The sequence below is a fragment of the Anopheles coluzzii genome, chromosome X, assembly GCF_943734685.1.
Source record: "Anopheles coluzzii chromosome X, AcolN3, whole genome shotgun sequence".
NCBI lineage: Eukaryota > Metazoa > Arthropoda > Insecta > Diptera > Culicidae > Anopheles > Anopheles coluzzii.
In genome coordinates this window covers 9,980,065-9,992,224 of record NC_064669.1, presented here as the reverse complement: position 1 = coordinate 9,992,224, position 12,160 = coordinate 9,980,065, and the positions used below count along the sequence as shown (strand labels likewise).

At 49.5% G+C, this 12,160-nt stretch overlaps 1 protein-coding gene across 1 annotated transcript; it reads left to right on the top strand.

The window, feature by feature from the left end:
* Window positions 1-1,250: 1,250 nt before the first annotated feature.
* LOC120951146 (arf-GAP with coiled-coil, ANK repeat and PH domain-containing protein 2) lies at window positions 1,251-8,482 on the top strand. Its single transcript, XM_040369697.2, has 5 exons — window positions 1,251-2,282; window positions 2,691-2,894; window positions 2,983-4,047; window positions 5,519-5,806; window positions 5,882-8,482. The coding sequence occupies exons 2-5, from the start codon at window positions 2,839-2,841 to the stop codon at window positions 7,422-7,424; spliced, it is 2,952 nt and encodes a 983-aa protein (XP_040225631.2). The 5' UTR covers window positions 1,251-2,282; window positions 2,691-2,838; the 3' UTR covers window positions 7,425-8,482.
* Window positions 8,483-12,160: the final 3,678 nt, after the last annotated feature.

The window sequence follows — 12,160 nt, the reverse complement described above, 5'->3', positions numbered from 1 at the left end:
TAATTGCTTTTTAGTGTCCTTTTGTTTATTACCTACTATTCTTATCCGAATCCGATTGTTGTTAGTCAGATTTCGACTACGGCAAAACAAGAGTTACTAGTTTTGCCCGGAATCGGAGTTTTCTGGATTTGGAGTCATCCGGAGTTGGAGTCTTTCGGAATCGGAGGCGTCTGGAGTCGGCGGAAGGCGGACGGAATCGGAGTCGTTCGAAGTTTTCCGAAGTCTGCTGATGTCGGAGTGGACCGGAGTCGGAGTTGTCCAAATTTAGAGCCGTCCCGAGTCCAGAGTCTGGACTAGAGACAGCATTTCATTTTTAATGGATTTTATTCGTCTTTCTCTTTGCTCGCCGACTTCCCAAACAGACCAATGGTTCTAGTCATTGCATTTAGTTGCGACAGTATCCTTGGATCGACCGTATCCGACCGACTGACCGACTCCAACCGACTCCAATTCTAGCCGATTAAGGACTCTGGATGACTCCGACTCTGGAAGACTCCAACTTAGGATGACTATGATTCTGGAAAACTCCAACTCCTGATGACTCCAGACTAGTGTTGGGTTTCATGAATCTTTTGTTGAGATGGAATATGGATCTTCAGTGATGATTGATTCGGTAAATCGAATCGAATCATCAAATATTTAAGAATCTACTTATCATTTACTCAACACTACTCCAGACGATTCCGGACGGTTCAGGACGATTCCCAATGGTTCCAAATAATGCTGGTCGTCGCATCCTTTCGGAGCCGTTTCTGACATTTTCGATGCCGGATCGGAGTCATCTCCGGCTTTTGACCAACTATACCCAGCAACATTTTGTTTCTCATTAAAACGTGGCTTTTTGTTTTACAAACGGGAATGACTTTGGAGAACGACTCAATAACATGCCCGTCGTGGGTTCAATCCTAAAATGGACTATCCTTCCATAGAAAGGACTCCGGCTGCATCGTAGTGAATAGAGCCTCGACAGCCTGTATAGGCCGTCATGTCCGCGTAGGACGACGATGCGCCAAATAGAAGAAGTTTTCCAAACAAGTGGGACAAAATGTGGTGATTTGTATTATGCTATTTTGTATCGATTCCACTGTTCAACATTTTAAATGAAGTCATACATGTTCTCCTCGATTAAAATAAAGTCCATATCCAGTTCAAGAAAATAGTACAAAAATGCAAGAAAAAAATTGATTCAAAAGAATTGGTGGAGATGACATGCCCGAACTATATATAAAAAAACATGTATCAAAGGTGAAGGCGGCGAACCCTGCCGCTTGCGCTCCACTACACGTTCTGGAAGTTTGTAGCGAAACGTCACCTTTCGGCACCATTGTGCAAGTGTGGCACAAACGTACGATAAACGCATACACACCGAATGGGACTGTCAGCTGCCCTGCGTGTGTCTCGCTCTCGCCCACACCGTATCGTGCTCGTGCTCTTGCTTGCGAAGCCTTGCTGTCAGTTGTAGCAAAACGCAATTCCCCCAAATGTGTGTGTGTGTCTGTGTGTGTCGTCTCCCTTTTCCCCCACCTCGACACCTAGGCAGCCAGTGCAAACCGTTCCATGCAAAACACAATACCAACCCCATTCCCCGTGAAGTACGCCGTGCGTGCGTGCGTGCGTGCCAGTGTTTTGTTTGTGTTTTGTTTGTGTTTTTTTTTTGTGCGTGTGTGAGTGTGTGTGATTCGTTTTCCCTCTGTGCGTTTGCATGTAAGTTAGGACGCTCTGCCCGAATTTCCCGGAGCGATCGATTCCGCCCCGGGCTCGGTTCCGCTTTGGTGGCGACGACGAGACACGATCGGATCGATCTTGGCTGGAGGTGACGGATGACTTTGATATACACACACACACCCGTATGTGTGTGTGTTGCTGCGTTAGTCAGACGGTTTCGGACGGAGGGTGTGCCCTGCTGCGGTCCCACTGTGTGTTAGTTTGGTTGCATTCCTTGAGCTGAACGTCTTCCCCGCATCGGAAGCGTCGGCAACAAAGTCAACAAACGGCTCTTGGGCGCGTTGGGAGCTGTGTCTCGCTGGCAGTGGTCCCCAGGCGTTAGTCATTAGCGCGAGAAGTGCATTAGTCGCTTGATGACAGCATGTTTTCGTAAGCGATCCAAAACACTCACACACAGCAGTAGTAAGCACAGGGTGCACTTCTCGAGGCAACTCCAGTCGGTCGCGGAACGCCACGACTTCCGGCTCGCAAAGAACCTCCCCAACCCCCCCCCCCCCCCCCCCCCCCCCTCCGAACTGATATCGCTTATCGGTGGCCTGCGGACGCCTTGCTGGATGGTGAGTAACCGTATTCTTCACTGTCTGCTGTCTCTTTCTATCGTACACGTTTTCCCCCACCATTCGTACCACGCACACACGCGCGCGCTCGACCGCCAACCGATCGGAACGTTCCGTCGATCGAAGTGACAGAGCGCTTAGACCACTCCCCCCCCCCCCTTGTCTACAGTGAAAAATGTGAAAACGAAAGTTGGAAAGCTTTTTGTAGTGGTGTATCTTACATCCCACCCCCCACCCCCGCCTCCTTTCTCCCCTTGTTACAATTCCAAAACGTGGCGAGTGGATTATTTCCGGTCGCCGGGAGGGGGAAGGGATCGATGATTTTGTGTTTTTTTTTCTGCAAGCGAAACTTCACTTTCACATTGTTCATTTTTTGTTCTGTTTTTTCTTCTTCTTCTTCATTTTCAGCCCCACACTGCAACACGTTTGCAACGCGAAACCCTCCCCCCGCCCGCAACCGCACCGTGTCAACTCGTTCGTCATTCAAAACTGGCGCCGCGCGCCACAACGATCAAACCTGCGTGCGCATAGTGGCCCGCCCAACGCTGCCCCCGCCATGGCACAGTGCAAGATTGATTTTGGCGAGTGCCTCAAGGATTCGCCCAAGTTTCGGTGAGGCTCTTCCAGAAAATCGGCCAATTCCGCAAACCGTCACCCCCAAAAACGGCTTCGACTCAACTCGTTTTCCCCTTCCCATTAGGTTACGGCTCGAGCAGGAGGAGTCCGAGATCGAGCACCTGGAATCGAAGCTGGAGAAAATCATCAAAGCGTGCAGCGCGGCAGTGGACAGCGGCAAGGAGTACATCCGGCACCAGAGCACGTTCGCGACCTCGCTCTGGGATCTGCAGAAGCACTTCCAGGACAGCAAGAACTCGACCAACGCGCTCGCCCAGCTGATCCAGCTGCTGCAGGAGATGAACCGGTACCACACGACGCTGCTCGACCAGGCGAACCGGACCGTGCTGAAGAATCTGACCGGCTTTCTGCGGCGCGACATCCGCGAGGTGAAGGAGTACCGGCAGATCTTTAACAAGGTGTCGGAAAATTTGGACGCGGCCGTGTACAAAAATTCCCAGGTCAGCCGGAACCGGCCCGCCGACGTGCTCGACGCGGAGAACGTGCTGTCCGCGTCGAAGACGTGCTTCAACCATACCGCGCTCGACTACGTCAACTACATCACGCTGCTGCAGAACCGCAAACGGCACGAGATACTGGGCACGCTGCTGAGCTACCTGCAGGCGTGCAGCACCTACTTCCACCAGGGGTCGGACCTGTGCGAGGACTACGGGACGTTCTTCAAGAGCCTGGACGAGGAGATTGGCGTGATGCGGTCCGAGTACGGCGTGCTGGACAAGCAGATGCAGAACCGGCACACGTGCGTGAACGAGCCCCGCTCGGACGGAGACGGGGGAGGAGCAGATGCGAGCGGTGCTGCTGGTGGTGGCGGTAGTGGAGCAGGAGCCAGTGAGCATAGGCCGGGTGTGGAGGCCGGTGGCGAAAGTGGCGGCGGCGGCGGCGGCGTCGGTAGTGACGGTGGCGCCCGCACACCAAGCTACATGGAGGGCTACCTGTTCAAGCGCACCTCGAACGCGTTCAAGACGTGGAACCGGCGGTGGTTCTGCATGCGCGACAATCAGCTGTTCTACCGGAAGCGCACCGGCGAGGAGCTGCCGACCGTGATGGAGGAGGACCTGCGGCTCTGCACCGTGCGCCAGCTGGCCGACTCCGACCGCCGCTACTGCTTCGAGGTCATCTCACCGACCAAGTAAGCGCTGGGATTATTTTTTGTTTTGTAGATTTAATGACACGAACAACAGTTATACAGGGTTTTCCGAGTCATTTTCCAAGGTCTTAAACATTTTTCATTGCTTGCGGTATGTTTTTCGACAGCTGTCAAATATTGTATTTTCATCACTATAATGTTACACTTCTTCAACATGATTTTCAACAAGTCTCAAGGTGTGTTGAAAATCATGTGTAAGAACTTTAATTTTATTTTGATGCAAAAACACCATTTGCCTGTTGTTGAAAAACATCTTGGAGGCGGTGTGTAATTATGCGCACATTCATCAGTGACTTAGGAAACCCTGTAAGTGGTCCGAGATTACAGAGGTTTCCAAGTCACTTTCGAATGTAAACATTATTTTTCACCGCGTGCAAAATGTTATTCCACATCACTCTGGACCATCATACAGGATTTTCCGTGTCAATTTCCAATGTCAACAACATTTTTCATTGCTTGCAAGATGTTTTTCAACAGATGTCACATGCTATAATTGCATCTCAAATATTTTCCAGTTCTTTCGCATGATTTTCAACAAATCAACAAACTGGACTGAGTTTGACAGTTCTTTGTGATGTGTTGAAATTTATGTGGCAGGATTGAAATTTTTTATTGCGATGCAAACATAGCACGTGAGAACTGTTGAAAAACATCTTGCAAGTGGTGAGTAATGCTGTGCACATAGGAGATTGGACTGTAAAAATTAAATAATAATTTTTAATTTCTTCAACATGATGTTCAACACGACTCAGTCTGGACTGAGGTTGACAGTTCTTTCTTATATGTTGAAAATCATGTGTTGAAATTGAAATTTCATTTTGAAGCAAATACACAATTTGACAGCTGTTGAAAAAAATCTTAGATGCGGTGAATAATTATGTGCACATTGAAAAATGATCTGTAATATCAGTGCGTAGCTCTAGATCAGCGGACGGCAAACTATAGAGATCGAAGGACCAAATTTAGTAAATGATCGAGATCCGCAGGCCAGGAGCAAGCGCTTTTTTGCACTTAAAGTATTACATTTCAAAATTTTAGAAATTAAATAATTGGTTAATAGCATCAAGCAATATAAATAATGATATTATACAGATTTATCAGTCGAGGATCAGCAACCGAGTGTGCAAAAGTGTGATCAGCTAAAACTACAAAGCAAGAGCACAATATCGCTTCTCTATGACCCACTCTCGCTTGCCAGTTCCCAAAAATGTTTGTAGGTACTCAAAATATTACAAAAGCCGCAATGGCTCAAACATTACAGGGTTATCACCCAAGTCACTTAGGAATGTGCACATCATTATTGATCACCTCCTAGATGTTTTTCAACAGTTGTCAAATGGCGTATTTGCATCATAATTAAATTTCAGTTCTTACACATGATTTTCAACACATCACAAAGAACTATCACCCACCACCTAATGGCTCTGTGCTCTTCCCAAATTCCGCTTTCCAGATCGCACATACTGCAGGCCGACTCGGAAGCGATGATGAGCGCATGGATCAAGGCACTGCAGAAGGGCATCGATTCGGCAATTCAGCACAACAGCGGGTACAGCAGTGACATGCGCGGGCTGGCGTCGGGCGGCGGCCCGGGCGGCGGTGTCGGCGGCCCCGGTGGCAGTGGCGCGGCGGCTGCGTCCGACAGTGGCCGGCCGGGCGATGGGCGCACGGACGCCTGCGGCCGAGAGCGTGTCGGCACGGGCCGCGCTTCGGACGGTTCGCGCAAGGGCTTCAAGAAGATGTAAGTTGGCATGCGCTCACCGCTTGATAACCGCAGTGACGCTCACCTCTCTTGTCCTCTCCTTCCGCTTCGCAGCAACTGGACGCAGATGCTGAAAATACCCGGCAACTCGCGGTGCGCCGACTGTGGCAATGCCGATCCGCGCTGGGCCTCGATCAACCTCGGCATCACGCTGTGCATCGCGTGCTCGGGCGTGCACCGCAGCCTCGGCGTGCACTACAGCAAGGTCCGGTCGCTCACGCTGGACGTGTGGGAGCCGGAGATACTGCGCGTCATGATCGAGCTCGGCAACGACGTGATCAACCGGGTGTACGAGGGCAACGCGGCCCGGCTCGCCCGGTTCGATCGGGCGACCGACAACTGCGAGATCGCGGTGCGCGAGGCCTGGATCCGGGCGAAGTACATCGACCGCCAGTTCGTGGTGCCGCTCGGCGGGCTCGGCAGCGGGGCGGCGGCGGCCGGTCCGGAGGACAGCAGCACCTCGTCCTCGTCGCTGTCGTTCAAGAGCCTCGGGGCGGACAGCTCCAAGTTTCCGGAGAAGTGGAGCATCAAGAAGCTGCGCCGGCGCAGCTACCGCCAGCTGCTCCGCCGCACCAATGCGCCAAGGAAGGGCGGCAGCGGCGGCGGCGGCGGGGTAGTGCAGGAGCAGGAGGAGGAGGAGGAGGGAGATGAAGCGTATGAACAGGCGTCCTCCCGGCTGCCCGTGACCGATCTCGATGGCGATTCCGAGCCGGACGAGGAGGAGGGAGAGGAGGGAGAGGGGGCGGGTGGAGCGTCGGGCGCGAAAAGCTGCCCGGACGCGGACGAGAAGGACGTGCTGGCCCGGGTGCCGAAGCAGTTCGCCGACATACTGCTGATCGGCGATAACATCCTCACCGACGATCACAACCTGCCGGACGAGGATCTGCTGCTGCTCAACTCGGACCAGGAGTCCACGAGCGGCGAGGAGGACAACGCGATCATGGAGTGCGAGGAGCTGGAGCGGCTGTCGCCGAACTATCTGCTGTACAAGGCGGCGAGCGGCCACAATCTGCCCGTGATGAGCCAGGCGCTGGCGCTCGGCGCGGACAAGAGCTGGGCGAACCCGCACGACGCCGACCGGACGCCGCTGCACGCCGCCATCCTGTCCGGCTCGGTCATGTCGTGCGAGTTTCTGCTGCTGAACGGGGCCGCGATCAATGCGACCGACCGGTACGGCCGCACGCCGCTGCACCTGGCCGCCGAGCAGGGTTCGGCGGCGCAGGCCTACCTGCTGCTCAAGCACAAGGCGCGCTACGACATCGCGGACGTGGACGGGCGCCGCCCGATCGATGTGGCGGTCGAGAAGGAGGACGCGGACATCGTGACGCTGCTCCGGCTGACGCTGCTGAACGACGAGATCGGGTCCGGCGAGGACGGGGAAGCGTACGCCGGCGGCGACTCGACCTATGTCGCGGTGATGAACGAGTTTTCCCACCTCGCCAGCAATCAGCCCCAGCGGCTGCAGCGCAATCGGCACCAGCAGCAGCAGCAGCAGCAGCAACAGCAGCGACAGGCACTAGCGGCCACCGACGATTCCCACCCGCTGGATCTGGATGCAACTTCGCAAGCGAAGAGCAACGCCGTGAGCGAGCTGTGAGTCGTCCGTCGTCTGCACACGAATCTCTTGCTGCAACCCGGACGAGAGAAGAGGGCAAAGGAAACACACACCGCAGTGCTCGATTGTTTTGATGTGCAGTGGGGGATGAGAAGCAAACGAAAAGAAAGGGGAGTAGCTTTCATTTCCCCATTATATTCAACCGACCCAGCTGACCGAACTCTGCGAGGTCTTATCGTGATGAAGTTTTGTTTTTCTTTTTTTTCTTTTTGTGTGTGTGTGGAATGGATTCCGTTTAGTGTTATTTACAAGCAAAGGCAGTGGGAAGGGGGAAACTCTATCTATAAACAAAAATAATTACCCCAGAATGTAAGCGCAATAATGTTTCATGTTTAGAAACTGTTTAAAACTGTTTTTTCGTTCTCATTTTTGTTATTGTGAGAGCGTTTTTGTTAGTCGGCTTTTGTCCGCCAAAGGAAAACGGACGGCCTGCCTAGTATTTGTACGTGCATTTAATGCTAATCTCTTCCGCTGCTCCCTGCCCTTCACAAAACAAAATTAATTTTTCCCCATTGGTGTGCTTTGTGTTGTCCGTCCCCCGTTCATTAAGTGTTGTCCATTTCTTTTCTCTTTTTAGCGTAATAATTATTTTACATTGTATTTTGTTGGCACCCCATATGTATTGGATTTTATTCAGCACCACAAGAGCACGTTTTTCTTTGCTTTTTTTTTTTAAAGAGAAGAAAAACACATACACGCATCACACAAACTAACACGTTGACACGGTTTGTTGCAAGCGGTAGAGGTCGAACATCTGCCCAACGTCTAATCGACTGTTCTAGAAACTAAATCTAGAAACAAACAAAAAAAACATGCCTTTAAGAGGGGTTATTGGGCGGTTATTTTTAAATGTATTTTTGTTTTTTTTTTTGTAAAGTGAAGCCTCTAGTATTAGCACAACAAAAACCACTTCACCCGTTCCCGACCCTTCTCCGTGAGTGTGTGTGTGAGAGAGAAAGAGAGAGAGAGAGAGAGAGAGAGAGAGAGAGAGAGAGAGAGAGAGAGAGAGACCGATGCCCTTGGACAGCCAACACACGGAAGCCTTAAAAGTCTCTCTCTCTCTCTCACACACACACTCTATCTCTCGATTACGCAATCTCGAGCCTGGAGCATCGTATGTTAAGAAGATGTTATAATGTTAATCTATTAATCTTGCACCAAAAATAAATGGGGAAAATGAGACAAACGCAAATGGGCGGTCATCTTTGCAGCTGGAGAAACCACAAAACCTTTCGGATATTTGATCGGTTGCATGGGGGGGGGGGGGGGGGGGGGAGGTCGAAGGGTTAAAGGGGGAGTTTAGTCTAGTGTTGGGTTTCTTTCATATCAATCTTAAGCGAAGAGTGATACAAATCTCGAATCTCTAAACATTCACAAATCTCCAAGGAGTCTTAAATATGTTAAAATTTGCGAGTCTTCAAAGATTCATGAAGCAAGAATGATTCATGAATCTAAGCTACATTAATACGAATCTATTGAGATGCATTAATCCATAAGCTTTCGGAATCGTTCGAATCGGCTTCGCGGATGACATCGACATCATCGGACATACAACTGCGGCGGTGTGCGAAGCGTACACCCGACTGAAACGCGAGACCGAGAGGATTGGATTGAGCATCAATGCGACGAAGACAAAGTACCTGCTTGCCGGGGGCTCTGACCGTGATAGAGCCCGACTCGGATGCAGAGTATCAACTGACGGCGACGATCTCGAGGTGGTAGAGGAGTTCTGCTACCTTGGTACGGTCGTAACTTCGGACAACAACGTAAGCAGCGAAACCCGAAGGCGCATTGTTCAGGGAGGTCGTGCCTACTACGGACTCCACAAACTCCTGCGATCCGGAAGACTACAGCAACACACGAAATGCGCCACATATAGCGCACACTGATTCGTCCGGCAGTCCTCTACGGGTACGAGTCTTGGACTATGCTAACGGAGGACGCCAATGCACTCGCCATTTGCGAACGGCGGGCGCTAAGGACTATCTTTGGCGGTGCGTGCGTGCAGGGCGTGTGGAGAAGGAGGATGAACCACGAGCTAGCTGAGCTGTTTGGCGGTGCCGATATCCTGACGGCCATCAAAGCCGGAAGGATACGATGGCTGGGGCACGTCGTTGGAGGACTGCAGCTCAGGACCGAGTTTCCTGGAAACGGATTGGCGACCTGGCCATGTCTACGAGACGTGCTCATACATGAGCAGGCCAACAAGAAGCAGAAGAAGAATCCATAAACGTTCATATATCTCCAGAGGTTCATGCATTTTTAGAGATGTATGGTGTTCAAGATATTGAAATTGGACTATCCCAGTGATCGCCAATGTACGGCTCGCGAGCCGCATGCGGCTCTTTAATGTCTAGATGGCGGTTTTTGCCGTTCGTATGTTTCATAAAACTTTCAAACATTTTAACTCTTGAGTTATCCGTTTGGCTCATCACGTAGCGCTCTGCTCACATTGTTGTTGAATTTGGCTCTTTTAATCACAAAGTTTTCCTATCCCTGCACTATCCCGCAGTACAGTGGTTAACTCGCAAGACTTAAAAACATGCACGTCTTGGGTGCAAGCATGGACTATCTTCCCATAGCCAGGACCGACTATCCGGCTGAGGAGCACTTGCCAAAAAGCTGGTAAGTCCTGTATTGGCTGGCTTGACTACGTATGTTGTGGCGCCAAGAAGAAGAATAAGAATAAGCTCTAGCTCCATGACAATTTTAAGATTTTTGAATTACTTTGATTCATTAATCTTTTGAAATTTGTGAATTTGTGAGATTTATGAATCTTTCCAACCGAGATTCAGACTCATTCAATAATTTCAAAGATTAATTGGGATTCATGAAACTGAATAAAATTTACCCAACACTAATTTAGCCATCCAACAATTCACCAAACTAGGCTCACGTTCATATTTATATTGGAGGAAATGAACTACCTGCCATACATAGAACGCGTTCTTTTGAATGAATAACTCAGTACATTACAGGGTTTTCCAAGTCACTTTCGAATGTGTCCATCATTATTCACCGGCTGCAAGATGCTTTTCCACATCTTCTCGCCGTGTTGTATTTGCATTACAGTCTTTCCCCGAGTTCCGGATTTTTATTTTTCACAGTGTCAAATCAGTAAAATTATCTTCATCAATTGTCAAATGAAAAATAAATTGTAATTTGTCAAAAGTCTTTAATCTCTAAAGAGACAGAAGTAACCGAATTTTGCACACGAATTGTATTACAGGGTTTTCCAGGCGTTCTCATAGTTGTGGGACACTTCCTTGACTCTTTCCCAATGGAAGTGAACTTCATACGATGGAAATTGAACTCTATGGCTCCCTTTTTGGACCGGCGCCTTGGAAATTCCCATTGGATTTGTCCAACAAGGATGCTATAGAGTCCAATTCCCATTACATTAAGTTCATTTCACGTAAGAAGGAATCAATTAAGTGTCCCACAGCTATGAGAACTCCTGGAAAACCCTGAAAAGAAAGTAAAAAATTACATAAATGAACTACATTAGAAGCGCGAACGTCTCCGGATCGCATTATTCGCGTAACCAGGGGGAAAAATCGATTCTTCCACATGATTCTGTGGGCACAACCTATCACAAAAAACGGTCAAACTCAATCCAGCTTGAGACGTGTTGAAAATCATGCTGAAGAAATGTTAATATATGAATAACAACGTTTAAGTTGAAAACTGACTTGGAAAACGCTATATTAAGAACCGATGAACGTTGATTAGATAAACGTAGGTCGTTCGTTCTTTGGAATAAACTGAACGAATCGTGCTCGGGTTCTTGGGGCTCACCTGTACACTAAAGAATTACAACAAGACACATACACAAGAAGAAGAGAACGAGAGAGAGAGATGGTGATGGGTTGTGTTTTTGATCTTAGTTGAACTCCAATTTAATTGTTTTATTTCCTTCCGTTCTTTTTTGTTCACTTTCTTCACTTCGTCCGTGTTTTACACTCCTGTTTTTTCTGTTTTAACGCCCCGTCGCCAACAACTTTGTAAGTTGGAGCGCGAAATATGTGTGTAGCGAAGAATGCTCGGGCAAAAAATATAATGCGACTGCTCATTGGACTCTCATTGGCGCTCATCATTTTGCCGTCCGGCGAAGAAAACCGTTCCCAGCACGATACGATTTTGAGGGGCACTTGGTAAAGGTTACAGCACACGCGCTCTGTCCGGCCGGTCGGTTGCACCGGGGCCACATTCCGAACGGTGAAGCTTCTGAAGCATCTTCTTCTTCCTCTTCTGCCCTACTTTCGTTGTATCTATCACACAACCCGGTGTAAATGTGTATATATTTATCCGCCCTACTGTTACGCTGTTGGTAGTTCAATATGAAAGTTCAATCGTTGTATACGCACGTGTACAAATTGTATATAAATGGGCTGCCTGGCGGCTAGAGGCTTCGGGGTTATGCGCTGAGCCGGTTGAGATAAGTCTTCTTTTGCGCGGATGTGAAGCTGGCAGGAGGAGCGTAGCGTAATCTCCACCCCTCCCGATCCATGCGCGCTCATCACGCGCATCAATGAATGCACTTGCGGGTTTTATTGTTTGTAAAACCAAAATAAACCGAGTATGGTTTTAATGCGGTCTTGACTGGTTTTAAATTGCGGCATACGCTTCCTAAACTGTAATAGAGGTTTTGTGTACAGAGTACAACTGTTGATTGCTTTTTGTTTTGCTAGATAATTGGAGGGAAATTAAATTCATAA